The following is a 27,327-nucleotide window of genomic DNA, read 5'->3' as shown; positions in this document are numbered from 1 at the left end:
TTTTTTGACTTTTCTTTCTATGTTGCAGGTTGAGTTCAGCTTTCATTCGTTTATTTCTCTGTTTTTTCTTTATTTCTTTTTTTCCTTCTTCCCTCTTCATTCTTCATTCTTCATTTCTTTATTCTTCATTCTTTTCTTTCTGACTTTCTGACTTTCTTATTTGCTTTCTTTCTTCATAATTTTTATTGTATCAATTAAAATTTGAATTAATGTTGTTTTTTTGGTTGTATTTGCTTGTAGTAGAAAATGCAATTCAATTGTCTTTTATTAATGAATTTATTGTGTGTTTGTTTTCTGTGATGATTAACTTCAAAAAAAAATTATTTTTTAATATATAATTTAATCTTCGAAGTAATTACTAATCTTGGTGATTTTTCATTTTTATTTGATTTCACAAATTTTTTGCAGAAAGTTTGACTGTTTAGGAATTTGTTTCAGAATTCTTAATCTTTCATTCTTTCTTCCTCTCTTTTTTCTCTTTTTCTTTTTTTGTAAATATTTGTATCATCATTTTGTGTATCTCACGAATTGTTAGGTTATTTTTGTTTTTTCGAAATATGGAGGTTTAAATTTTGTACATCCCGTTTTTTATTTTTGTGGTTATTATATAATTATTATGAAATTTTCCTTTCAAAAAAGAAAGAAAGAAACAATATTTTTTGGATAGAAAAAAAAGGAGCAATTTTTGCATTGTTGAATGGAACATTTTCCCTGATTGAATTAACAGCTAGTTATTTGTATGAATGTTGCATTCCTTAAGCATTCTTTCCTTTTATCAATTGCTTTTGGATATTAATAATTGGAAGGAAAATGTATTTCTTTTCTATTCTTTTCTTTTCTTTTATTTAATTTAATTTTCTTTTTATTTATTGATCGAATGATGTTTTTGTTTTCCTTTTTATCTGAATGGTTAGCCAATCAAAGTGATATTGTGATATCGTTTTTATTATTTCGTCTTCTGTTTTCCATTTGCTTCATTTGTAATTTCTTTTATTTTGATATTTTTTTAGCTAATTTTCTTTTTTGTATTTACCGTAATGATAAATATATTCTTCTGCCTCTTTTATTAATAGTTTTCCCGTCTTAACATTAGTTTTTTTTGAGAGAAAATGTTGTTTGGCTTTGAAAAAAAAAAAAAGAAAATGAATGGTTGTTTGGTTGAAGTATATAAAGATATTTATTCCTCAATGAATTATTAATCGTTTTTTATGAATAATTATAAGTTGTATTCAGTTTGATGTTATTTCAAAGATCACTTTCAATGAAAGCATGTATGTGATGTTTATACTTTTTTGTATTTCATTTATTGCTTTCTCAGATTTTCATGCAGTGTAAATTTCAATGTTTATTGACTTTTTTTCTCTATTTCTTATGCAAATTTTTGAAATGAAATGAAAAATGACATAAATATATTCTTAAATATAAGAATTCTATTAATTCGCTTTTTAATCTCTTTCTTTTTTGATAATATTCCGTAAGTTCTTTCGGTTATTTTGCTGTTTTTTTAAGTAAGTTTATTTTTTATTCTTGCGTTTTCAAAACTGCAAATGTAACTTTTTCCCCTCTTTTTTTCACGTTTTCTTTTTCTTTTTCTTTTTCTTTTTCTCTGTTTTTCTATCTCTTTTTCTGTTTCTTTTTGCTTGAGTTCAAAAAGCAAAGGTTATTTGAGCATTTCTTTCTTTTCACTTGTACCTCGCATTTTTCTTTTTCTTTGCTTTTTTTTTTCTTTGTGTGAACTGTGAAAATTCGATGGTTTTTTTTATAGTCATGTTTCTATTCAACATCTTTCTTGATACTTCAACCTAATTTGATTTGTGAAATATCTTTTATCAAATTTTGGTTTGCCCATCATCATCTTCTTCTTCTACTGCTACTTCTCAATTTGTTTATTATTTATTATCTAATCGAAAATCTGGTGCATATTTTCTGTTCATTTTGGATATGATTTTCATTTGTTTTGATTTGTTTTTTAAAACTGTATTCCTTTAACACATACACGCAGTTTAATATTGGTTTTTCGTAAAATGCAATGATAACAGCTCAATTTGCCAATTCAGTTAATCAGTAAGTTACATAACTTTTTGTTCATTGTTTTCTTTTTGTGTGTTTATTAAAACATAATATTTATTGGTTCTCCATTTTCTTTGTTGAAAATGTGCATTTTTTATTGTTATTTCCGATTGAAATAAACATTTATAGGCACATTTTAAGAATCAGTTGTATATTTTTTTTTAATGGTTAATAGAAACATAAGCAAATGACATGATAAAACAAAACAAACACAACGATCAATATCTCGAAGAGCGTCGGCTTCTTGGAGAATTATGACAATCTGTCAGTTTGTAAATACGTCCAGGTCCGACTTCGTCCTTTAAAGGAAAAAGAAGGATAAGTATCAGCAAAAACAAATGAAAGTTAATGATATAATATAAAGAGATAGTTTATTGAATTAAGGACTTTGCCATACATCGTAGTGAAATCTATCGATATCACATTTCTCTATCTCTGGTCGAGCAGAGCAATCCTTTATATATTGATGTGAATCATATTGTGGCCGATAGTCTGTAGAGCATCTTTTCTTATCTTTCATTTTTGCATCTCTTTTGTATTGCTCATAAGCATCAGCTCTTGTTGACTGAATAGTTTTATATATTTTCATTTAATGAAAAAAATAATTGAAATTGTTAAACAACTCAAACCACTGATTCGGCGATGTTAATAACATTTTCCAAAACAAATAAGATAATGAAAAACGAACTCATTGTCCGTGTATCTGTTGTAACAAGCTTGTTAACAATGAGAACAACTGTTAACAACAATCATGTCATTTTTTGTGTACGTATCGTGAACCTTTGCAAAATTAAGCAAAGTACAGATAAATTATGCAGCATTAGATAAATTAAACGCAAGCACAAATAAACTAACGACTTTATCCCTTTTTATCTCAAAAGAAAAGTGAGAAAAAATTGATCTTGACCGCAATAAATAATGACAAAAGAGTTTTTATTTATTTTTTCTTCAGAATTCGGGCTAGACACTTTTCGAATTCCAGAATTTAATTCTCTGTGCCAATTATTTAATGCAAAGGCAGTGACTCATGATGCATTACCGGGAGATGCTTATCCATTCGTTAAAGTCAGAGGAATTGATGAAGAGACTGCAAAACTTATTGCTTCTCGAGAAATGATGCTTAAGTGTGCTAATTCATTGTACCTTCTTTTTGTAATATCTATCATACTGTATATTTTTATTGTCATTCTGTTTCCTTTTTATATTTTGAAATATAATATTAGATATATTATTGAGGTCTGGGCAGAAGCACCAACATTTGACGATGCATTCCAACAACTTTCCCAAATGAATGAAACAAAATATGACATGCTTGTGGTTTGAATTTTTTTCTTGATTGTCTTTTTTCAACATCATTGCTTTTTAAAGAAACCATACACAAATGAGAAAAGTAGTGTTAAAATATTATATGATTCATTTGGATCAAAATCAATCAACTCAAATGATAGAAATGAGAAACTTTTTCAGCCGTTCTTTCACGCATGCAAATGTGAATCTGTTGCTGTTAACTTAAAGAATCCAACAACAATAATTTGGATGATTGAAGATGTTTATTGTGAGCAATGCAAAGAAGAAGAAGGGGTTCAAGAAAGGCATCCAAAGAAAGTGTTTATTGGGAGGGAGATTGCACATGGCCCGAGACATTTGATGTACGACTTTGATCTGAAGAGAAGACCGTTTATTGGTACAACTTCGATGAAAGCCGAGCTTTCCTTTATTTGGTGTGTAGTACTTCCAAAAATAAGAGATTTTGCGTCCAAACAGTTATTGATGTGTTATGCAATTTGAAATGCTTTATTTTCACTATTCTTTGTCTTTTATTTCATTTGAATGGACTTTTGGAAAATATTTTTTCATCACATTTTACAAAATAATTTTTGATTTTTATTTCAATCTCTTTTCTTTTTAGTTGCAATCAAGCTTTGATTTCCCCAGGAAGCTTAGTTCTTGATCCGTATTGTGGCACATTTAGTATTGGCGTGTCTGCTACTTACTGGGGCGGTGTTGTTGTTGGCTCTGATGTGGATGTTCTGTGTGTCAGAGGAAAACGTATGAATGATTAAGATATTAATATGTTTGAGTGTATTGTCATTTACTATTTATTTAATGATTTATATTTAATGATTTGTATTTATTTATTTATTTATTTATTTATTTATTTATTTATTTATTTATTTATTTATTTATTTATTTATTTATTTATTTATTTATTTATTTATTTATTTATTTATTTGCTTACTTGCTTATATTAAATATTTTTTTCATTTCCTAATTCATATTTTTTAACTTTTTCTTTTTTCTTTTTTTTTTTTCCTTTCTTCTTTTTTCTCAGCCAACAGAAATATCTTCACCAACTTCACACATTACAAGCTACCTGCGCCAGAAATTGTGATAGCAGACCAAACACATCCGCCTTTTCGCATAAGAAAGCGGAGAAATAAGAAATCTCTTCATTCAAATAAGTCATTCAATGAAGAAAAGGAAGAGGGAAAAGAGAAAGAAATTGAAAAAGCGAAAGAAAAGAAAGAAATTAAAGAAAAAAATGAAGAAAAAGAAGGTGAAGAAGAAGATGATGATGAGGAAGATGAAGAGGCAGGAGATGATTGGAACGAAGAAGGAATATTTGATGCGATTGTATGTGATCCGCCGTATGGAATAAGAGAAGGGTCAAAAACAGCAAGAAAGGACAAAATATTGCCAAGTGCAAACAACAAAGTGAATGCTGAAGTTGGAAGTTCGATTAATCAATCTTCTCCTTCTCCTTCTTCTTCTTCTTCTCTTTCTTCTTCTGATAATTCTTCTTCATCTCCTTCTTCTTCTCCAATTTCTGCTTCTGCTTCTGCTTCAACATCTCCATCGCAATCACACTCCAGCATTTCATCTTCAGACTCATCATCAACAGCAGCATCATTAGCATCATCAGAATTGCCTTCTTCTTCATCTTCTTCCTCTTCCTCCTCTGCTTCTATTTCATCTTCTCCTTCTCCTTCTTCCTCTTCCTCCTCTTCCTCATCCAAAGGACCCAGGCAGCCTTCCTTTGCTTCCCTCGCAAGTTATCCTCTTCCCTCTGTTTTCAACGATTTGCTTGCCTTTGCTGCCAAACAGCTCGTCATTGGAGGAAGATTGGTGTTCTGGATGCCTTCGACAAAAGGGTTTGCTTATGTTTATGTTTATGTTTATGTCTTTTCTTATTTTTCTTTCTTTTTTCTTTTTTCTTTTTTCCTCTTTCCTCTTTTCTCTTACTTCTTTAATTATTTTATTTTATTTTATTTTATTTTATTTTATTTTATTTTATTTTATTTTATTTTATTTTTTGTCAATTTTCAAATTATATATTTTTGTCAACAATTATATAAATCTCTTATCCACAAAACAGTTTTACTGAAGCAGATATTCCCAGGCACCCCTCACTCACGTTCATCTCACAATCTGAGCAGGTTTGCAATGAAAATGACTTTATTTCATTTTTTTGAATGTTTTTTTATTTTATTCAAATTTTTATTATTATTATTATTATTATTATTATTATTATTATTATTATTATTATTATTATTATTATTATTATTATTATTATTATTATTATTATTATTATTATTATTATTATTATTATTATTTGATTTATTTGTTTGTTTTTAAATTTCCATTTTTTTATTTGATTTTTTTTCAAACAGCCGCTTTCACTTCGCCTCTCGCGTCGTCTGATCACAATGGAAAAGACAAGGCCTTATGTTGATTATGTATGTTCATTTTATTTATTCTTTTTTATTTTCATAGTTACTATTTCTTTTTTCATTTTTTAAATAATAAATTAATTAATATTAAAAAATATTATCTAATTAATCATGGACATAAATTAATTTTCAATAATTTAATAATTTTCTTTCTTATTTAATTTAATTTATTTATTTATTTATTTATTTATTTATTTATTTATTCACCTTTTTAAATCTGATCAGGTTCCGCAAGTGGATGTGAACTCACTCAACGCTGCGAAAGTTAGAGATGCATACTTTGGACGCAAAAATTCGCCTGTTATCAAAAAAACAAAGGCAGAAAAGATCAAAGAAAGAAAAGCACAGAAAGAAGAGAAAAGGAGGAAAAAACTTGAAGAAAAAGAAGTTTGTGAAAATGAAAGCAAAGTTGAAGAAGCAAAATGACAGACTTTAAATCTTGTCTGTCATTTAAGAAATTCTCAATAGCATTTCACCAGAAGTAAATTTTTTTTTCTTCTTTTTGAATTTCTTAAAAAAGAAAGAAACCTTGAAATTGGAAGTATTTTGAGAAATTGTGCATTCACTAAAAATTAAATTTCTGTTTTGTATGATCTTGCATAATCGATTGCAACAATTTTTATATTCGGAATGCTAATTCGGAAAAAGGTGTGGAAAAGCATGAATGATTATTCAGTTATCGATCTTTTGTTCAAACAATGAGAGAATAACATAATTCGAAACGAATAGAAGAATAAATGAAATTTCTACTATGATTGCTTTAGCCATAATAATTTTTGGAATAATAATATTTTCGAAGTTTTTTTGTAATTGAAGAGAGAAATTCTTTCGGCATGTTAAATGCTTTGAAATTATTGACCTTTCAAACACTTGTTGAAAAGGATAAAAGCGTGTAATTCAAATGTCACTGTTTTAAACATTGTATAGATAACCAAGATTTTCTGATGTTCGAAAATTTTGATAGTCACTTTAAAAAACAAAGATAAAATAAGATAAAATATTCATATGGGTGATTAATTTTAAAATCATATTTTTTCAAACATAGTTTTCGGTTTTTTAAATGATATTGCATATAACAAAATGAACATCGAAAAGTGAAAAGGCTTAATGAAAATATTTTTATCTTTGATTCCGAAATACCGTTTGTTTTAAAAACATTAATCACACTTTTTCTCTTATGAATTGAAATTTTCTTCTCAAAAATGACAATCTTTGAAAAACAACACCCCGAAAAAAGATATGATTTCAAAAATTATCACCCATATTCATATTAAGTAATAAAAGTCTTTTTGATTGTCAGAAAGTGTAAAACAATATGTAGATATTATTATTTTATTTCGTTCAGATATGGGTGTATATTTTTGGAATTAAAACTTTTTTCGGTGAATTGATATTTCAAAGGTTGTTCGTCTTTGATTGAAAATTTTTCATTCAAAAGAAAAATGTTTTCCATATCTTGCATGAAAAAATGTTTGTAATTTGTCCATTGCTATATAATCAACAAATGGAATAAAGATTTTTGGTGTTCATTTGGGGGGAAATACAAACTTACAAGCTTTTTATGCACAAAGCATAAAAAAAATGTTTGACTTATAACATTTTTACACTTTACCGGATTTCAAAAACAATTTGATTTTCATTACTGTAAGCAAACAGCATTGATATATTAACATTATGTTTTGCGACCTCACACGTATTTCAAAAAATAATCCTGTTTTTTACCTAATTTTTTGTACACAAAAAGTCAATGAAAAGTGAATAATTTTTTGATGAAAATGCTTGAAGTTGTATATTTTGTCCCATATTAAATACAAATGTTCTTTCCGAATTTTTTGACAGAAAAAATGGGACAATATTCTATTTTTTTATGAAAAAAACAACGATTTTTACCGAACATTTTCTTCGTTCATTACGCAACAAGAAGGACATTCTTCTGAAAAAATGTTCACAAAAATAAAAAAAATGAGAAATTTGTTCAAAAATCCAGAATGGAATAAAATTCATAAATATCAAATTATCGTCTCAAATATGACATTATGAATAATCACACAAATTGGAAATATAAAAAATATTATTTTTTTATTAATTATCAGGAAAATGATTATAAAAATATTATTTGCGGATTGTTTTGTCTCAAGACGTTGTAATTTATTGTTCACACTAAAAAATGTTTCTTTCCATTCAAATTCGAGCGAAAAGAACGAAACATTGCAATGTGATGAAAACTTCTTCGAATTGAAAGAAAAACGAAAATTCCTTCATTTTTGTTTGTGTTCAAATATTTCAATGGTCATCATCCACTTCAATTTCAGGAAGTTTATTTGTGAAAAAAGAAAAGAAAAAGAAAAATGTTATTTTATGATTTAACGAAAAAGTTCATCATTTTTCAAACAAATGTGTGATTTATTTTTAAAACCTTATTTATTCTGTCAAAATATTCGTATTGAAAATGTATTAAAAATAATTTTCAAGTCGTTAAAAAGCGATAACGCAAAATGCAGGTATTTTTTTAATAATGCATTCGGATGTAACATCAACATTCAAGATAGTTATTTTGATTTTTCCATGTTGAATAAACTTTTCTGTTCAATTAATGATAGTATTTTTTTTATCAGTCAACAATCTAAAATAAGTTGTGTTGAAAAAATAATAACCAAAATTGAATGAAATGAAAAACAAACAGTGAAGATAAGATTTCAACAGAACAAAACAATGCTATTCATTTCTTTTCTTATTATCTCCATCGGACCAAAAATCATTCAAAATGAGTTCCATAATTGAAAAAAAACCGTTGATTTGAAACCGACGAAATTTTGGTAATAATCATAAACGAATTTATATTTAACAAATCATTACTATTGGTTTTGTTATTATAACAGTGCAGCTTTCAACTTGTTGAATGAGTTGCAAATAATGAAAAAATTTCGATTTTTGTTTGTAAAATTTTTTTTCATTAAAGAAATCAAAAATATAAAAATAAAAATAGGTATTTTGTTTGCAAAATTATTTATTCAAAGTGAATGTTTTGTTTTGTTTTATTTTCTGTGCAACTTTCAACACCTTTGATAGTTAGTTATAAAAAATACCAATTAATTAATTGTCAGACAAAAAGTTGAAACAGGTTCAATGGAATATTTTGTTAATTATAATCGAACCAAATTTATATAAAGTTTGTTTTTAACAGTGCACCCAAAACATGAACAAAAATTATCTGATGAAACATTTGATTATTTCAAATCACAAAAAGAAACCAAAACTTAAAGTTGTAACAAAAATGCAAAAAGTAAGAAAATTAACTTTAGAGGGAAGTAGCTTATCAACAATTCATCATATTCATCGTTAAAAACTATTATCTCTGAATTCTTATCTTTTTCTTCATCTGACTGTTTTTTTTGTGAAAAGTCATAATCACTGTAATGATAAACGTTATGACCTTCACTTTCACTAGCATGATTGAATAGAGCTTTATCATACAATTTTCGCTTTTCTGGATTCGACAATATTTCATAAGCTGAAAACAAATTCATTTTTTTTAAAAAAATTTTTTTCATCCAAAGACAAAAAATGTGCAAACAGTTGGTAATCTTCCTAAAAATATCATGCGAAGCTTCATCTCCATTGTTGCGGTCAGGATGGTATTTTAAAGCTAGAAACTTGTAAGCCCCTTTGATTTCTTCATCTGAAGCTGATTTTTCAACGCCTAAATAGTCGTACAAAGTTGGTTCCGAATATACATAATAAAAAGAATAATATAAGGCCAATATTGAAATTACGCAACTCATTTTGTAAAGTGCGTAAATCAAAAAACAATAAATATTCTATACTGTTATGGTTGTTTGTTTTTTATTTCTTCATGTTCATCTTCTTCAATCTTTATGATTGTATATAATACTAATGAAATGATTGAAAAATTAACACGATCAAATTTACCAAACATTTTATAAGTTAATGAGTGATCAAACTCAAAGACTTTATCGAGTACCTGAGAAGGTTGCTTTCGATAATATTTGAATGATATAGCTAATTTTTATTTTTCGCATTTATTTTTTAAAGGTTTCGAGTCACTTCATGCTCAACGACATTGAAAAGATCATTACACAAATAGAAACTTCTCCGGCTTCTAGCTTATCTTTTCCTCAACATAAACTTTCAAGTCCACTTCAAAAATCATATATACAAACTAGGGAAATGCAGTTTAATGTGTGACATTTTTATTTTTAATCTTTATTATAAATATGTAATTTTTGATAATTTGCATATTTTTATCAAGGGATCAACTCAGCCATCTCCATCAAAACCAGCTACCTTAGGTCAAATTCCAACATCAAAGAAAGGGGATGCGGTTCGACAAGTAATAGAAAGCTTCAATCACAAAAAAGGCACTTATTTACGCCCTCCTCAACTTAAAACTCATAAGTTAAGCTCAAATGCCTTTGCAAAGGAATACAAGCCAGACTATTGGCCATTTTCAATTACAAAAGACAAAGAGATTATTAAAGTTGATCAAGAACGAATAAAATTATATGAGCTTCAAATGAAAAGAAACAAAAAGCAAGCAGAAGAACTAGCATTTTCAAAGGAATTAGAAGCAATGGAAAAACAGGACCAAGCGCTGCTTCAACGGGCACAAGAAATTGATGATTTGATAATGCGCTCGAAGACGTACAAGACGGTGAAGAAGCATGTGATTATGAAGAAGAAGAAGAAGAAGAATGTGAAAGGTGCTTCGTTCGATTCTGAATGGACGTATTTCAAACAGACAATTCCACCAGAAGAAGTCGAAGAAGTGAGAGAGAGGCAGAAAATGAAGCAAAAACAAAGGAAGAACAAAAAAGGGGAGTTTTATTTGAATGAGAGGGAGAAGGGGAAGGAGGATGAAGAACAATACATGTTTTCTAGCAAGCAATTGAAAGAGAAAGAGAAAGAGAAAGAGGAAGAGGAAGAAGAAAATGATAATGACGAAGATTACGAAATAGCAATAGAATCAGTTGAGGTTACAACCGAAACGGAAACAGAAGTCACAGAAGAAGCGGAGAAAGAGATGGAAATGGAAGAAGGAGAAGAAGAAGAAGAAGGAGGAGAAGAAGAAGGAGAGGGAGAAAGAGAAAGAGAAAGAGAAATATCTTCACGTTCAATTAAACCTCCTCCAATCCCTTCTTCGCCTTCTACCTCTTCAACATCATCACAATCTTCTATATCTTCTGAAAATTCTTCTTCTTATTCAATTACTTCTCATAATTCTTCCTCTTCTTCTTCCTCTTCTTCTTCTTCTTCACCACCACCACCTCCTCCTCCAATCCCAAGAGGAAGAGGAATAAATAAAGAAGAAGAAGAAGAAGAGAAAGAAGAAGAAGAAGGAGAAGGGAAAAAAGAAATTTTAAGTGAGAAAGAGAAGAAGAGGAAGAAGATAGAGAAATGGGAAAGAAGAAGATTGCAAAGCGAGCAAAGGATGAAAGAGGAGAAGAAGAAGAAGAAAGAAGAAGAGAAGAAGAAGAAGAAAATGATGAAGAAAAAAGGAGGAGAAGAAGAGGAAGAGGAAGAGGAAGAAGAAGATGATGATGACGATGACAGCACAAAACCTCCTCCGATTCCGTTGATGTATGACACAAGCAGCGAAGAAGAAGAAGGAGAAGGAAAGGGAGAAAGAGGAGAAGGAGAAGAAGATGAGTATCAGGAATGGAAGAGGAGGAGGAAGATGAGGGAAGTGAAGGAGAAGAAGGAAAGGAAAGAGAAGGAGAAAGAAGAAGCAAGAAGGAAGAAGAGGAAGAAGAGGAAGGAGAAGGAGAAGAAAGAGAGGGAAGAAAAAGAAAGAGAAGAGAAAGAGAAAGAGAAAGAGAAGAAGAAGAAAGAAAATGAAAATGAAAGCGAAAGTGATTCAGATGAACCGCCGCCTCCTCCTGTTCCTGTTCCACAGGGAAAGATAACTTCTTCATTGGATGAAAGAGAAGGAGAAGGAGAAGAAGGAGAAAGAAGAGAAGAAGGAAGAAGAGAAGGAAACAAAAATAATACAAATAACATGAAGAATAATATAGCGGCAGAATTAAACAAGATGTTTATGAAGAGAGGGGAGACTAAACAGGAAGGGGAAAACACGAACGACACGGAGAAATGTCAAAATAATGTCAAAAATCCAAACGTTTCAAAATTAAAGAGAAAAACGATGAAAAAAGTGAAAGTGAAGGAGAAAGTGAAGAAATTGGTGAAGAAGCATAAGATTGTGCATCAAGAGGTGAGGAGGAGGAAGAAGAAGGAGAATGAAGAAGGAGAAGAAAAGAAAAGGAAAGAAGGAGAAGGAGAAGGAGAAGAAGAAAGAAAACTAAATAATACTTTTGGTTTATCTTTGTCTTCATCATTATCTTCATCATTATTATTAAAGAAAGAGAACGAGAACGAGAAAGAGAAAGAGAGAGAAAAAAATGAATATGTGATTGAAACAGCTACAGAAGGAGATGTTATAACAGAAGAAACGATTGTGAGCGAGAATTTGTTGGAGAAAGAAGAAGAAGAAGAAGAAGAAGAAGAAGGAAGAGGAAGAAGCATGTTAGAAGAGCTGAAGAAGGAGAAAGAAGAAGTCGAGAAGAAACACGAAGAAATGAAGGAGGAAATAAGAGGAGCAATCGAAAGAAGAAATTATGTTGTGCAGAGAGAGAAAGAGAAGAAGAAAGAGAGAGAGAAAGAGAAAGAAAGAGAAAAGGAGAAAGAGAAAGAGAAGGAGAAAGAAAGAGAAAGAGAAAAGGAAAGAGAAAGAGAAAAAGAGAAGGAGAAAGAAAAAATAGCAATAAAAGTTCGAATGGAAGCAGAAGAAAAGCAAAAAAACGAAGAAATGATACGAAATCGCATGGAAGGGGGAAATCAATATGTTACAGAAGAAAAGAAGGAGAAAGAGAGAGAAAGAGAAAGAGAAAGAGAAAGAGAAAAAGAGAAAGAGAAGAAGAAGAAGAAGAAAGAAGATGTTTCAACAGCAATAGGTATGTTGAATATGGTGATGAAGAATAACGCAATTTCTTCTTCTTCTTTCTCTTCTTCTTCTTTTAATTCTTCTTCTTCTTCTTCTTCTTCTTCTTCTTCTTCTTCTTCTTCTTCTTCTTCTTCTTCTCGTCCTACTTATTATGCTTCAATGGGTGTTTTAGAAGGAGAAAGAGAAGGCGGAAGAAAAAAGAAGAAAGAAAAAGAAATAGGTAAAATTTCTTCTTCTACCTCTTCTTCCTCCTCTTCCTCTTCCTCTTCCTCTTCTTTTCTTCTTTCTGCTCTTCATCTTCGCCCTCTTCTTCCTCCATTTGAAGAGAAAGAAGAGAAAACGAAGAAATTAAACGAAGAAATGAAAAAAGCAATTGAAATTCAGTTGATAAGAGAAGCAGAAGAAGAAGAAAGAAGAAGAGAAAGAGAAGAAAAGAAAGAAAAAGAAGAGAAAGAGAAAGAAAGAGAAGAAGAAGAAAGAAGAAAGAAGAAAGAAGAAGAAGAAAGAAAAAAAAGAGAAGAAGAAGAAGAAAGAAAAAGGAGAAGAAGAGAAAGAGAAGAAGAAAGAAAGAGAAGAAGAGAAGAAGAAGCGAAAGAAAGGAAAGAAGAAGAAGAAGAAGAAATGAGAAGAATGATAAAAGACAAGATAGAAAAGAAGAAAGAGCAAGAAGAGTACAAAAAAGCGGTCAAAACAATAGAAGAAATCTACTTGTCGTGTTTGAGAAGAAGAGAAGCCATGGAAGAACTCAAATGTTTGAAAGAGAAGAAAATTAGAAGAGAAGAAGAAGAGAAAGAGAAGAAGAAGAAAGAGAAAGAAGAGATGAAGAAGAAGATGATGGAAGAGAAGGAGAAAGAGAAAAGGAGAAAGGAAAGAGAAAGAAAGAAGAAAGAAGAAGAAGAAGAGAAAGAGAAGAAGGAGAAAGAAGAAGAAGAAAAAAAGAAAGAGGAAGAGGAGAAGAAGAAAGAAGAAATGAAGAAGAAGAAAGAAGAGAAGAAGAAAGAAAGAGAAAGAAAACTAAAGGAATACGAAGAATGGCGAGAAAGTGAAGAAAGAAAAGAAATGGCGAAAATCGAAAATGAGCAAAGGAAAAGGGAAAGAAGAGAAGAAGAAGCGAAAAGAAGGGAAGAATTCGAAGAAAGAAGAAAGAAAGAAGAAGAAGAGGAGAAGAAGAGGAAAAGGGAAGAGTTAAGAAGGTTAAAGGAGCAATACAAGCATAAAACAGAACAATTAATGGAGAAAGAAGAAGAAGAGAAGAAGAAGAGGAAAGAGAAAATTGAGAAAGAAGTGAGAGAACGGCTGATGTATCTGGAAGAGGAGAAGAAGAAGATGATGGAGGAGAAGAAGAAGAAGGAGAAATTGCTGAGGAGGATGAGGAAGGGAGAAGGGAGAAGAGGAGAAGGAGAAGGAGAAGGAGAAGGAGAAGGAGAAGAAGAGGAAGAAGAAGAAGAGGAAGAAGAAGAAAGAAGAAAAGGAAGAGAAGAAGACATAGTTCAGTTGTCAGCAACGATTAGCTTGATATTGCAGAGCAAAAGGGAGAAAGACGAAAGAAGAGAAGAAGAAATGAACAAATTGAGAGAAAGAAGAAGAGAAAGAAGAGAAAGAGAAAGAGAAAGAGAAGAAGAAGAAAGAAGAGAAAGAGAAAGAGAAAGAGAAAGAGAAAGAGAAAGAGAAAGAGAAGAAAGAGAAGAAGGAGAAAAGGAAAAAGAAATAGAAGGAAGCATTATATCTTTTGACATTGAACAAGAATTAGATGAAATTACAGATGAAATCGAAGAAGAAGAAGAGAAAGAGAAAGAGAAAGAAGAAGGAAAGGAAGAAGAGAAAGAAGAAGAAGAAGAAGAGAACGGAGAAATCCAAAAAGTTTCTGTTTCTCCGATTTCTCCGATTTCTCCGATCACTCCAATTTCACCGATGTCACATACATCACGAAAATCTTCACTTTCTCCTTCTCTTTCGCCTTCTTCTTCTCTTCTCTCCCCAAAAACGTCAACTTCTTTTCCTCTTTCTCCAAAATCAGTTTCTTCTCAACATATTTCTCTTTCTCCCTCTCCTTCTCCCTCTTCTGTTCTTTCTCCTTCTCAATCTGTTTCTTCTTCTCATTCGAAAGATAAAAGTTCTTCTTCTTCTTCCTCTTCCTCGCCTCCTCCAATTCCAATGAATGAAGAAGAAGAAGAAGAAGAAGAAGAAATTTCAAATGTTGAAGAGAAAGAACGAAATGAAGAAGAAAGAGAAGAAAGAGAAGAAGAAGAAAATAAGGAGCTTAAACAGGAAGAAGAAAACACACAACATCCTCCTGCTATTCCAGATGAAATTGATATTTCGTTTGGAGAAGAAGAAGAAGAAGATAATGAAGGAGGAGAAGAGGAAAAAGAGGAAAAAGAAGAAAAAGAACAAGAAGAAGAAGAAAGAGGAGGAGAAGGAGAAGAACAAGATATTTCCTCTTCAAAACCACCAATGATCCCATTATACGAATCTTCCTCAAGCGAAGACGATATTCCCCCTCCGACTGTTCCTATTTCTCCGAACGCTCCTATTTCTCCGAAGTCTTACAAATCTTATACGTCTCAGAGCTCTCAAAGAGGAGCTCCTATTTCTCCGAAGTCTCCAATTTCTCCGAAGGCGCCGGAAATTCCGCAAGTGCCGGAAAGCGACAGTTCAGAAGAAGGAGAAGAAATTCCTGCAGTGCCAATTATTCCGGCAAGTGATACAGAAGAAGAAGAAGAAGAACGAGGAGAAGAAGGAAAAGAAAGTGAAGAAAGTGAAGAAGGAGAAGTCCCACCTCCTATTCCAGCTGTGCCAGCAATTCCAGATATGGATTCATCTTCATCATCAGAGGAAGAAGAAAGAGAAAGAGAAAGAAGAGAAAGAGAAGAAAAAAGAGAAGAAGAAGAAGAGAAAGAAGAGAAAGAAGCTAAAAAACCTAAGTTTGGAGTCGGGATGGGGCAAATGATGGGAAGTGAGTTCAGTTTGAGGTTGAATGAAGAATTGAAGAAGAAGATGAAGAAAAACGAAGAGAAAGAAGGAGAAAGAAGAGAAGAAGAAAAAGAAGAAGAAGAAGAAAGTGAACCAGAAGCTCCAGCTATTCCATCTGTTCCTTTTTCACCTTCTTCTTCCTCTTCTTCTTCTCATTCTCTTTCGAATGATTCAGAAGTAAATGAGTTTGATTTTGGGTTTGAAATGAATGAAGAAGAAGGAGAAAGAGAAGAAGAAAAACCAAAAATACCTGAAGTTCCTTCATATTCTTCATCAGAAGAAGAAGATAATGATTTTGTTTATGATTCTTCTTCTTCTTCTTCTCCTCTTCCTCCTCCAATACCAATGAATGAAAAAGAAGAAGAAGAAAGAGAAGGAAAAGAAAGAGAAGAAGAAGAGAAAGAGAAAGAAGAAGAAGAAGAAGAAGAAGAAGAAATAAAAAAGCTAATGAAGATGGATGAAGAAGGAATAATCGAATGCTCTATAGAAGAAATGAAAAAAGAACAAGAAGAAAGAAGAAGAGAAATAAAAATGTATTTGAAGAAGATGAAGGAGAAAGAAGAAGAAGAAGGAAAAGAAAGAGAAAGAAAAGAAAGAGAAAGAGAAAAAAGAGAAAAGAAATTGAAAGAATTAAGAGAAAGTTTGATTATTAAAGAAGAAGAAGAAGAAGAAAGAGAAGGAGAAGAAGAAAGAGGAGAAGAGAAAGAAGAGAAAGAAGAGAAAGAAGAGGAAAAAGAAATAAACAAACAAAAAATTGAAGAAAAATGGAAAGAAATCGAAAAAATCGAATTAGAAGAGGCAGAAGATGAAGCAAATGAACGAATTATGTTAGAAAACGAGGTTGTTTCACGCTTCCTAAATAAGGTACTGTTCGAAAAACCGGAAGAAAAGAAAGAAAAAGAAAGAGAAGCGAAAAAAGTGAAAATTTCGAAAGAAAAGAAGAAAATCAAGAGAGAAAGAGAAGAAAAAGAAAGAGAAAGAAAGAGAAGAAAGAAGAAGAAGGAGAAAGTAGAAGAAAAAAGGAAGAAGAAAGAGAAGAAGATTAAGGAGATAACGAAGAAGATGGAGAAGGAGAAAGAGAGAGAAAACGAAGAAATAACAATAAATGAAGAATTTTCAATGTTTTTGAAGGGAATGAAGAAGATTAAGGAATTTGTGAAGAAAGAAGAAGAAGAAGAGAAAGAAAGAGAAGAAGAAGAAATCAAAGAAGAAAGAGAAGAAACAAAGAGAAAAACGAAGATTGAAGCGAAATATAAATTGAATGAAGAATATTTTGATGAATTTGAAGCAGAAAACAATGAAAAATTTGAAGAAAAACGCGAAATTTTCGTTTTGGAGAAGGAAAAAGAAGGAAAAGAAGAAGGAAGAAGAGAAGAAGAAGAAGAAGAAGGTTATATTGAAATAAGAAAGATAAAAGTTATGAAGAAAAGAGAAGAAGAAGAGAAAGTTAGAGAAAAAGAAGAAGAAAAAGAAGAAAAAGAAGAAAAAGATGAAGAAGAAGAAGATGAAATAGCAATGTTAAACGAAGAAGAAATGGAAGAAGAAGAAGAAGAAGAAGAAAGAGAGGAAGAAGAAAACAATGAAACTGAATCAAGAGAAAGAGAAAGAGGAGAAAGAAGAGGAAAAGAAGGAAAAGAAGGAAAAGAAGAAAAAAGAGCAAACCTGAAAATTGCGAAGAAAATTATGAAGTTTATTCTTTCGAAACAAGAAAACAGAGCCAAAATACAAATGAAACGAGAAAAAAGAAAGAAAATTGAAATTTTGGATGAAAAAGAAGGAGAAAAAGAAAAAGAAAGAGGAGAAGAAGAGAAAGAAGGAGAAAGAAGAGAAAGAGAAGGAAAAGAAGAAGAAGACTTAACTTCAGAATTAACGTTGCTAATTTCACAGATGAAAAAAGGGTTTTCTTCATCAAATTTGTTTTCTGAGGTCGAAATAGCAGAAATAAAACAGAAAGTTGTGGAGAAGACGAAGAAGATCGAGAAATGGAGAGGAAAGAAAAATAACTTCGGAGAAATAAGAAGCTTCGGAGAAATAGAAGAAGGGAAGCTGAGAGACATTAGAAAAGCTGTTGAAGAAGAAGAAAACGTTGTTCAATTGGATGAAATGGATGAAATGCAATCTATTTCTTATTCTTCTTCTTCCCTTTCTTCCTCCTCCTCTTCTTCCTCTTCTTCTCTCTTTTCCTTCTCATCTTTGCCTTCTTCTATGCAACATTCACATCCATTGAAATACCTTTCTCCTTCTCATCTTTTGGAAGTTGATTTCTCTTTGGATCATAAACACAAATTAGCGAAGTTAAATACTGATATTTCTTCTTCTTCTGCTTCTTCATATTCTTCTTCTTCTTCTTCATATTTATCATCTTCATCATCATCTTCTTATTTATTGTCATCTTCAGCTTCTTCTTCTTCTTCTTCTTCTTCTTCCTCATCTTTCTCTTTTCCTTCTTCTCTTTCCCCCTCTTTCTCCATCTCTTCTGAATCTCAGCTCCAAATTCTCATCTCCTTCTTCAAAGAAGTCCTGAAACGAGGCAATTCTGCTCAATTAGCCAAAATCCAGTCATTTTTCTTGCTTTCCATTGGAAACGAGCAGAATTTCATTGCAAAGCTTTCTTGTTTGAGAGATCCAATGTTTGTGAGGATGCTGATGAGTGTGATGGCGAATGAACAAGAAGAAGGAGAAGGAGAAGTAGAAGGAGAAGACAATGGAAGTTCTATTGATCAATCATCATCTTCATCATCATCATCTTCTTCCTCTTCTTCTTCATTCTTCTTTGACATCACTCCAACATTAGCCGTTCTCTCTCACATTCCAATCAACCACCTCCCTTTCACCCGATACGGTGCTGTAAATTTGCTTTGCGAGTTTCTCCGAACTAATTCTCCGAAGCTGAATGAAGTGGCGATGCTGGAAATAATCAGCAATTTGTCTTCGACACGAGACATCCGAATCAAACTGGTGAAAAACGGAGCAATCCAATTTGTGATGAAGATGATGACGAATTGCATGGAGAAAGAAGGAAGAGAAGGAAGAGGAGAAGGAGGAGAAAGTGAAGAAGCTTATTCTTCTTCTTCTGCTTCTTCATCTTCTAATTCTCTCCAACCTCCAACAATAACCTCACAATTCATCACCCGTGCGTTCATTGAAAGAGAGAAGGAACGAGAAAAATCTTCATATTTGCTCAAAAATGCCGTTCAGTTTGTTCTCAATTGTTCGCTCCATGAAGAAGAAATCGACCTAATTGAAGCACTTTTGCCAATGGAGCAGAAATTGAAAGAAAATTTCAACAGAAAATTAGGAAAAACAAGGAAAATGTCAAAAACAGGGAGAAGCGAAGGAGAAGGAACGGATGAGGTGGCAGTGGAGTTGATGAAGTACGACCCAAGAGCTGTTCAAGCAATGAGGAAGATGAAAGAAGGAGGTGAAGGTGAAGGAGAAAGAGAAGGAAATGATAACACTGCAAATCCTTCTTCTTCTTCTTCCTCTGATTCATTGAGCCTTCCAATCCCCCATTCCACTCAACTCTCTCAGTTTATTCCTCTCCTCCTCCATCTTCTCCTCCAGCATTGCCAGTCTAACTTTGCTCTTTCTATTTTGTGTGTTAATTGTCTTTATTCTCTTTCTCGTCGCTCAGAACACTGCAAAGCCATCCGAAACGAGAACGGAATCTTCACAATCTCTTTTGCATTGAAAAGCTTGCTTATTTCTGGCTTCGGAAATGAAGTGATTAATGCCAGTAATAGCAATAGCAATATCAATAGCGGTATGAATAGCACAAGTAATATTAATAGAAGTGTTAGTACAAGTAATATTAATTCCAATAATTCCAATAATAACAACAGCATTGACTCAATTGCAGTCAAGCTTCTCTCTGTTCTTGTGAATGTGTCGAAGGAGGTTGCTTTCAACCCCATCGAGTGGCTGAATGCTGATGTTGTTGCTGTTTTGATGTCTCTTTGCCCAATGTTCATCAGAAGCGTGCCAAGAAAGCTAATGAACGTTATTTCTGCTTTGCTTGCTTCCTCTACTGTTTCTTCTGCTGGTGATGATTCCAATGAAGAGCTTTCCTCTTCCTCTTCTTCCTCCTCCTCCTCCTCATCTTCTTTGTCTTCTTTGTCTAATCCTTCTTCTTTCCAACCATCTTCCCTTTCTTTCTCCAAATCTTTTTCTCATTTGATCGCGCGGAATGTGCTTGACTTGCTTTCGATGCTTTCTTTGCACCCGCTTTTCCACCACCAGCTGATTGTGAATGGAGCTGTGGAGCTTGTTTCGTCTGTGCTCATTGCAAAACAGGTGAAATGTCTGAACGACGGAGACGAAGAGGAGAAGGAGAAGTGGAGGCAGAATGTGAAGATGAACATTGAAAGTGCAAAGAACGAGAGGAATAAAGCGAAGAATAAGAGGAAGCTGGAAACGATGAGATTGAAAAAGCTAGAAAGTGCGATGGAGAAGCAAGAGAAAGCAGACGAGGAAGAAATAGAGAGAAGGAGAAGGGAGATATTTATGAAGAAAATGGAGGAAGATGCAGAAGAGAAGGAGAAAGAGAAAGAAAATAAGAGGCAGAAGAAAGATAAGAAGAAGAAGAAGAAAGGAAGAGAAAACAAAGAAGGAGAAGGAGGAGGAGAAGAAGGAGAAGCTATTTCAAAGATGGAAGAATTGAGAGAAACCGATCTGAGAATAGTGATGGAAAGATTGGTGGAAGTGGAGAGAGGGAAATTAAGACCCAAACAACAAATGCAAAGAGAAAGAGAGAGAGAACAGAAAGAGAGAGAACTTAAGAGGAAAGAGAAAGAGAAAGAAAAGGAGAAAGAAAGAGAAAAGAAGGAGAAGGAGAAAGAAGTTTCAAGAGAAGCAAACGAAATAACCGAAAATGAAGAAGAACGGAGTAATATTGATGGAGAAAATGAGAGTTTGAATAGAAGCAGTAGCGAAGTGATGGAAGAGAACGAAGAGAAGAAAGGAAAGAAGAAAGGAAAGAAGAAAGAGAAGAAGAAGAAGGTGGAATTGAATGATGAGGAAACAGAAAGTAATGCGAATGAAATTACAGAAGAACAACAAGAAGAAGGAGAGAGAGAAAAAGAAGAAGGTGAAGGAAATGAAAATACCGAAGGAAATGGAGGAGAAGGAGAAGGAGAAGGAGAAGGAGATGAAGGAGAAAGAAAGAAAAAGAAAAAGAAGAAGGATAAGAAGAAGAAGAAAGGAGAAGAGGAGGAGGAAGAAGAAACGAGAAATGAAGAGATGGACAGAGAACAAGTTGAAAACGAAGGAGAAGAGGAAGGAGAAGAAGAAAAACCAAAGAAGAAGAAGAAGAAAGATAAGAAGAAGAACAAGAAAGAAATAACTGAATCAGAAGAGGAAGGAAGAGAAGGAGAAGGAGAAGGAGAACAAAATGCAGAGAACAAACAAGAGGAACAAGTTGAAAATGAAGAAGGAGAAGGAGAAGTTAACGCGGAAGAGGAAGGAGAAAAGAAGAAGAAGAAGAAGAAGAAAGATAAGAAGAAGAAGAAGACAGAAGAAGAAGGAGGAGAAGAAAACGAAGAGGTGCCAAAAGTGGAAGAAGGAGAAGGAGAAGGAGAAGGAGAAAATGTTGAAGAACAAGAAACGGAAGAAAACGAAGGAAAGAAGAAGAAGAAGAAGAAAGATAAAAAGAAGAAGGAAGAAGTCAAAGAGTCAGAAATAGAGGCAAAGGAAACGGAAGGAGAAGAAACAAGAAGAGAAGAAAATGAGGAAACGACGAATGAACAAGAACAAGAGCAGGAACAAGAAGAAGATGGAGGAAAGAAGAAGAAGAAGAAGAAGAAAGACAAGAAGAAGAACGAAGAAGTTGAAGGAGAACAAGAACAAGAACAAGAACAAGAGCAGCAACCAGAAAATGCTGAAGAAGGAACAGAAGTTGCTGAAGCAGGAGCAGGAGAAGAGGAAACTGAAGAAGAGAAGAAGAAGAAAAAGAAGAAGCAAAAGAAAGGCAAAAAAGATGCAACAGAAGAAGGAGAAGAAGCCAAACAAGAACAAACTAGTGAACAAATGGAATCTCTTTCACCTTCTTTGTCATCTTTGTCATCGTCATCATCATCTCCATTACTTCTTCCATTGTCTTTGCCACAAACAGGAAGAAAAGCTGCCAAGCCAATCGAAAGAGAAGAAGAACAAGAAGCAGCAATCCAATCCAGTTTGAACGTGTCTTCGCTTCTCAAAGCGAAACAATTGGATTCTTCTTCCTCTTCTTCATCTTCTTCCTCTTCCTCTAAATTTTCCTCTTTCTCTCTCTCCGAAGCCAATCCAGAGCAAGTGATAGTGCAATTTGTGCTCTCCCAAGAAGAGAAGAACCGCTCTGTGCTCAATCCCGCATTGTATCCTGTGTTCAACACACATCTTGTCTCATCAGCGTTGTTTGTGTTGGGAGAACTGAGCAAAGAAAAAGAGAGTTTGAGCAAAATAGGCAGCTGTGGCGTTGTGGAGGAGGTACCGAAGCTGATGAAGGAGTTTAACGAGAAGGCGAAGGCAAAGGCAAAAGAATGGAGGAGGAAGACGAAGGAAGAAGAGGAAGAGGAGAGAGAAAGAGAAAGAGAGAAACAATCGAACGAATCAGGGAAAAAGGGGAAGGAAACAGCGAAGGAGAAGCAAAAAAGAGAGGCAGAAGAAGCAGAAATGAAGAAGAAAGCAGAGGCAAAGCAAAACGAGCGGAGAAAGCTGAAAGAACTGGAAGAACGGAGCAGGATGAGGAGGAAAGGAGAAGAAGACGACTATCTTGTGGAGATGGAGGAGGACCTGCTGAGCAGCGGGTATTTGGAGCTGGAGGGTGTGAGGCAAGGGATGTGCCTCCTCAGCTCTCTCTCCCAAAGCATTGAGCAGCAGAAGCAGATATTCGAAGGATCAGCGGTTGATGTTGGGTTTGATCTGGTCAAAGAACACGTGAATTCGCCAATGATTGACAAGGATGTGAAGTTCTGGAGCAAACATGTGGAGGCACCGTCGGTGGAGAGAGGGGTGGAGATGAAGAAAGAAGAAGAAGAGGAGAAGAAGAAGCAGAGAGAGGAAGACGAGGAGCAGATTGCGATGTTGATTGATGACGCTGCAAATGAGCTGTCATCATCATCATCATCATCATCTTCTTCTTCCTCTTCCTCTTCTTCCTCTTCTTCCTTGTCTAATTCTTCCTCGTCTCCTCTCTCCCAAACACTCCAGACTTCTCTTTATTCCTTCACTCCTCTTCCGCCTTCCTCGTCCACACTCCCTTCCTCTCGTTCTCTTCTTCCCCGAGCACTTTCCAATGGCTTTGATGTCTCGCTTCCTCCTTCTGTCTCTCTCGTCACCCATCTCGTTGCTTCTCTTCCTCCGCTCTCGCAAACACTCAATTTGGAGATGCCTGTTTCTGCTTCTGCTTCCTCTTCTTCCTCTTTGCCTTCTTCCTCTTCTTCTTCTTCTCTTTCTCTCTCTCTTTCCTCTTCTGTCACTTCATTAGCCTCATTGTCTCCATCCAGATCTCGTTCGAATCTCAGCAAAAGCTGGAAAAGGCAGGAAAGCGAAGAAGAAGAGGCAGAACCGGAGCAAGTTGATGAGGAAGGAGGAGAAGGAGAAGGAGAAGGAGAAAACAGAAAGAAGAAGAAGAAGGGAAAAGGAAAGAAAGGAAAGAAGGAGAAAGAGAAAGAAGAAAACGGAGAGTTAACAGAAGGAGAAGGAGAAGGAGAAGGAGAAGGAGAAGGAGAAGGAGAAGGAGAAGGAGAAGGACGAATGAATGAAGAGACAAGTGGAATTGAGAATGCAGAAGCAAGCTATGAAGATGGAGAAGAGAGAGAAGGAGAAGAGGAGGAAGGCGAAAAGAAAAAGAAGAAAAAGAAGAAGGAGAAAGGAAAGAAGAAAAAGAGCGAAGAAGAAGAAGGAGCTGAAGAAGGAGAACAAAATGAAGAGAACAAACAAGAAGAACGAGTTGAAAACGAAGAAGGAGAAGGAGAAGCTAATGCGGAAGAGGAAGGAGAAAAGAAGAAGAAGAAAAAGAAAGATAAGAAGAAGAAGAAGACAGAAGAAGAAGGAGGAGAAGAAAACGAAGAGGTGCCAAAAGTGGAAGAAGGAGAAGGAGAAGGAGAAGGAGAAAATGTTGAAGAACAAGAAACGGAAGAAAACGAAGGAAAGAAGAAGAAGAAAAAGAAGAAAGATAAAAAGAAGAAAGAAATTGAAGAAGAAGAACAAGTTCAAGAACCAGAAAATGATAGAGAGGGAGAGGGAGAAGGAGAAGGGAATGTTGAAGAAGCAATTGAGGAAGGAGGAGAAGATGAAGAAGAAGAAGGAAAGAAGAAGAAGAAGAAGAAGAAATCAAAGAAAGCAGTTGAGGAAGAAATTGAAGGAGAAATTGAAGGAATGGCAGAAGAAGATGAAGAAGGAGGAGAAAAGAAAAAGAAAAAGAAGAAGAAAGGAAAGAAATCAGAAGAAGAAGAAGAAGGAGAGGAAGGTGCTAACAATGAAGTGAATGAAGAAAATGCAACAACAGAAGCAGAAGTGGAAACAGAAGCAAGAGAAGGAGAAGAAGGAAGGGCTGAAGGAGAAGAAGCAAATGAAGAAGAAGAAAAACCAAAGAAAAAGAAAAAGAAAGATAAGAAGAAGAAGAAACAGGAAGAGGAAGAAGGAGAAGGAGAAAATGTTGAAGAACAAGCGCAAGAACAAGAAGCAGAAGCAGAAGAAGGAAAGAAGAAGAAGAAGAAGAAGGGGAAGAAAGACAAGAAGAAGAAAGAGGAAACAGAAGAAGAAGAAGTTCATGAAGAAGAAGTGAATGAGAATGTTGGCGAAGAACAAGTGCAAGAAGAACAACAGGAAGAACAGCAACAAGGAGAAGTTGAAGGAGGAGGAGAAGAAGAAGGCGAAAAGAAGAAGAAGAAGAAGAAAGAAAAAGGAAAGAAGAAGAAGAAGAAGAGTGAGGAAGGTGAGGAGGAAGGAGAAGCAATGGAAGAAACGGCAACAGATGAAGAAGTACCAAAGGAAGTGACAGAAGAAGATACAGAACAGAAAGAAGAAGAGAAAGAAGAAGAGAGAGAAGAAGGTGCAGAGGCAGAGGAAGAGGAAGGAGAAAACAAAAAGAAGAAGAAAGAGAAAGGAAAGAAGAAGAAGAAGAAAGAAGAAAAAGCAGAAGATGAGAATGGAATTGAAGCAGGAGGAGAAGGAGAGGGAGAACAAATTGAAGAAATACAAGATAATCAACAAAATGAAGAAGAAGGAGCTGCTGATGAGACAGAAACAGAAAGAGAAAAGAAGAAAAAGGAGAAGAAAAAGAAGCAAAAGAAAGGAGAAGGAGAAGAAGGGGAAGAAGAAGCAAAAGAGCAAGAACAAGAAGAAACTGAAGAAAAACCAGAAAAGAAAAAGTCAAAATCCAGCAAAAAATCCAAAAAGGAGAAGAAAGATTTCTCCGAAGAAGAAAACAATTCCGAATTAAACAGAGAAAACGAAAACGAAAACGAAAACGAAAACGAAAACGAAAGTGAAAGCGAAGACGAAAACGAGCGAAACGCAACATGTTCAGACGATGTGAGCTATCTTGTGTCGTACTTTGATTATTTAAGTGCAGATTCTCCCCTTCCTTTGTTCTCTCTGAAGATCAGCACAGCACCTGTGAAGCAGTCGGTGCAGCAGCTGTCGATGGTTGCCTCGCAAACCGCAGAGCTTGTTGCAGGCAGCCCTGTTTCGCTGAATCTTTCTCTTCTCATCGCTGCCTGCTCTGCTCGCCTGATACGCAACATCCTTGCTATCTATCCTTCCGTCTACAAACCGTCTTCTACTGCTTCTTCTGCTTCACTCCCGAAATCATCTTCTTCTTCAGTGCCTTCTTCCTCATCCTCTTCCTCATCCACCTCAGCCTTCCACGATGTGTGGAGCGAAGCAGTGAAGCTTCTTGTGCGCTTTGAGGCAGTCACAAAATGCACAGCGATTGCAGCCGAGCTGATGGAAGTGATGCGTCCATTGTATTGCAGCGAGTATATGGCTGAGTGTGGGAAGAGCATTGCAGCGCTTTTGAGTGAAGTGGCGAGGTCAAAGAAGAACCTGGAAATGCTGATGAGTGCCATATGGGCGAATCCGAGGGAGGTGCTGACATCGGCACAGACAGAAAAGATGAGAAGTACCAGAAGCGCAGGAAGCGGAGGGAAAACAGGAGAAGTGACGAAGCATCCAGTGATGTTCTCTATGGACACGTCGTTGCACTTGAAGCGGCTTCGGAAGGAGCTGGTGAGTTTTGGGCGACTTTGTGATGCTTCGTATGATGTGGAAGGGGAGCAGTGGAAGATGGGCGAAGGGAGCATCAGCAGCCTTCTGTTCCGGGAAACGCTGGAAGGTATGATTGAGAATCTGGTGGAGACGACGTCAGCTGTGGGGCTGTATGTGAGCGAGGAAGAGAAGAAAGTGCATCAGAACAAGAAGGATGAGACGCAGCTGTCTCTGCTGGATGTGATGAGCCACTTTGTGATGCGGCAGCACTTTGTGATTGAAATTCCCGTTGGGCTTGTTGGAGAAGAGGAGGGGCATTATGTCAAAGGGCTGAAGAGAGAAAAAGCAGCAGCGAAAGGGAAGGAGGGAGGAGGCAAAGGAGGAGAGTGCTTCATTGTGGAGAGGCCGAATGCACTGAAGATAGCAGAAGCAGCGTCGCTGACGCTGAAAAAGATGCATGTTTCGAAAGGGATGGGAACGAACTTCCTTCCTGTTTTGAAGGCAGCCAAGGCCACTTTCCCCAACTCGCTGTATTTCGAAAAATCGGACCGCGACCACAAATTGTGGGAAGATATTCCTTTGTGAGCAAAAAGTACACTAAGAATAAGAAATATAAACAAACAAACAATCAAACAAAAAAAAAATTCTTTCATTTTGTTTTTTAAATTTCTTCGATTTTAGTTTGTGCAATTAAATTATTGTTTTCTTTTACTTTTTTTAACTTTTTCTATTTCAACCTTTCGAAGAACCCATTTCACAAGCAATGCGTTATGTTTTCCACATGAAGAAGCTGTGCAATTGTTTTGGCAAAGCCAAAAAAGACTTTTCATATCAAGTTTTATTTCTGCAATTCTTTGTTCACATTCCTATCTTTTCTTGTTTCCATTTTCAATTATTTTCTTAATAAGCCTATCGACTTCCATTGTTATTATCTTATCTTCAATTATTTGGAGCATTTGGCAATCTGGAAACTTTTACTGGATTATCTATTCAACATTTACGTTTTGACGCAATTGTTTGATTTATTTTTATTTTTTATTTTTTTTTTTTTTGAAACAAAATGAATTTTTTGCTCCATTCCTTTGTATTCTTTCGATTTTTCTTCTTTTTTTTCTCTCTTATCTTCTATCTAGGTCCGCAAGTTGATTTTATTATTTGCATTCTTGGATACCTAATGTATTAACTCTTCTAAATGTTTATAATTGTCATTGTTTAATTGTTGTTATATTTTATTTTTGTCTTTGGATATTTGATGTTTTTAATAGTATCACATCACGCTTCAATTAATAATTTTATTTCTTTTCAATTAATCATTTGTCGTTAATAATCTTTTAATGTTGGATTCAATAAAACAAACAATTATTTTTGAAATAGGGTCATCTTTTTATTGGCGCTTTTTTCTTTATT

General features: G+C 34.2%; 4 protein-coding genes across 4 annotated transcripts; 2 read left to right on the top strand and 2 right to left on the bottom strand.

The window, feature by feature from the left end:
• Positions 1-2,204: 2,204 nt before the first annotated feature.
• MONOS_10857 (uncharacterized protein) lies at positions 2,205-2,974 on the bottom strand. The gene is made up of 3 exons (XM_067863337.1): positions 2,700-2,974; positions 2,468-2,635; positions 2,205-2,369 (listed from the first exon to the last, which is right to left on the bottom strand). The coding sequence occupies exons 1-3, from the start codon at positions 2,760-2,762 to the stop codon at positions 2,289-2,291; spliced, it is 312 nt and encodes a 103-aa protein (XP_067730527.1). The 5' UTR covers positions 2,763-2,974; the 3' UTR covers positions 2,205-2,288.
• A 14-nt stretch (positions 2,975-2,988) lies between these two features.
• MONOS_10856 (putative DNA binding protein) lies at positions 2,989-6,227 on the top strand (the record flags this gene model as incomplete). Its single annotated transcript, XM_067863336.1, has 8 exons — positions 2,989-3,194; positions 3,294-3,387; positions 3,439-3,791; positions 3,980-4,119; positions 4,403-5,222; positions 5,447-5,507; positions 5,742-5,807; positions 6,027-6,227. 8 exons carry the CDS (start codon positions 2,989-2,991, stop codon positions 6,225-6,227), a joined length of 1,941 nt encoding a protein of 646 aa, XP_067730526.1.
• A 2,563-nt stretch (positions 6,228-8,790) lies between these two features.
• MONOS_10855 (putative Hsp40) lies at positions 8,791-9,631 on the bottom strand. The gene is made up of 2 exons (XM_067863335.1): positions 9,376-9,631; positions 8,791-9,312 (listed from the first exon to the last, which is right to left on the bottom strand). Exons 1-2 carry the CDS (start codon positions 9,581-9,583, stop codon positions 9,059-9,061), a joined length of 462 nt encoding a protein of 153 aa, XP_067730525.1. The 5' UTR covers positions 9,584-9,631; the 3' UTR covers positions 8,791-9,058.
• On the top strand, positions 9,630-27,297 carry MONOS_10853fu10854 (uncharacterized protein; the record flags this gene model as incomplete). The annotated part of the gene is made up of 4 exons (XM_067863334.1): positions 9,630-9,635; positions 9,747-9,791; positions 9,855-10,001; positions 10,072-27,297. 4 exons carry the CDS (start codon positions 9,630-9,632, stop codon positions 26,503-26,505), a joined length of 16,632 nt encoding a protein of 5,543 aa, XP_067730524.1. The 3' UTR covers positions 26,506-27,297.
• Between the last annotated feature and the right edge of the window lie 30 nt (positions 27,298-27,327).

The sequence above is a fragment of the Monocercomonoides exilis genome (genome assembly GCF_001643675.1).
Source record: "Monocercomonoides exilis strain PA203 chromosome Unknown scaffold14-1859848, whole genome shotgun sequence".
In the NCBI taxonomy this organism is placed as follows: Eukaryota; Preaxostyla; order Oxymonadida; family Polymastigidae; genus Monocercomonoides; species Monocercomonoides exilis.
Note: the sequence above shows the minus strand (reverse complement) of the source record. Positions and strands in the feature narration are given on the sequence as shown.

Bases quoted from the DNA above. Each gene is read 5' to 3' on its own strand.
- MONOS_10855 (XM_067863335.1), bottom strand. From the start codon at position 9,583: ATGAGTTGCGTAATTTCAATATTGGCCTTATATTATTCTTTTTATTAT. The intron at 9,313-9,375 runs GTTTGCACATTT...ATTTGTTTTCAG, and splicing joins TTTTAGGAAGATTACCAACT to CTTATGAAATATTGTCGAAT.
- MONOS_10857 (XM_067863337.1), bottom strand. From the start codon at position 2,762: ATGAGTTCGTTTTTCATTATCTTATTTGTTTTGGAAAATGTTATTAAC. The intron at 2,636-2,699 runs GTTTGAGTTGTT...AAAACTATTCAG, and splicing joins TTAACATCGCCGAATCAGTG to TCAACAAGAGCTGATGCTTA. The intron at 2,370-2,467 runs GTATGGCAAAGT...TTTCCTTTAAAG, and splicing joins TCGATAGATTTCACTACGAT to GACGAAGTCGGACCTGGACG.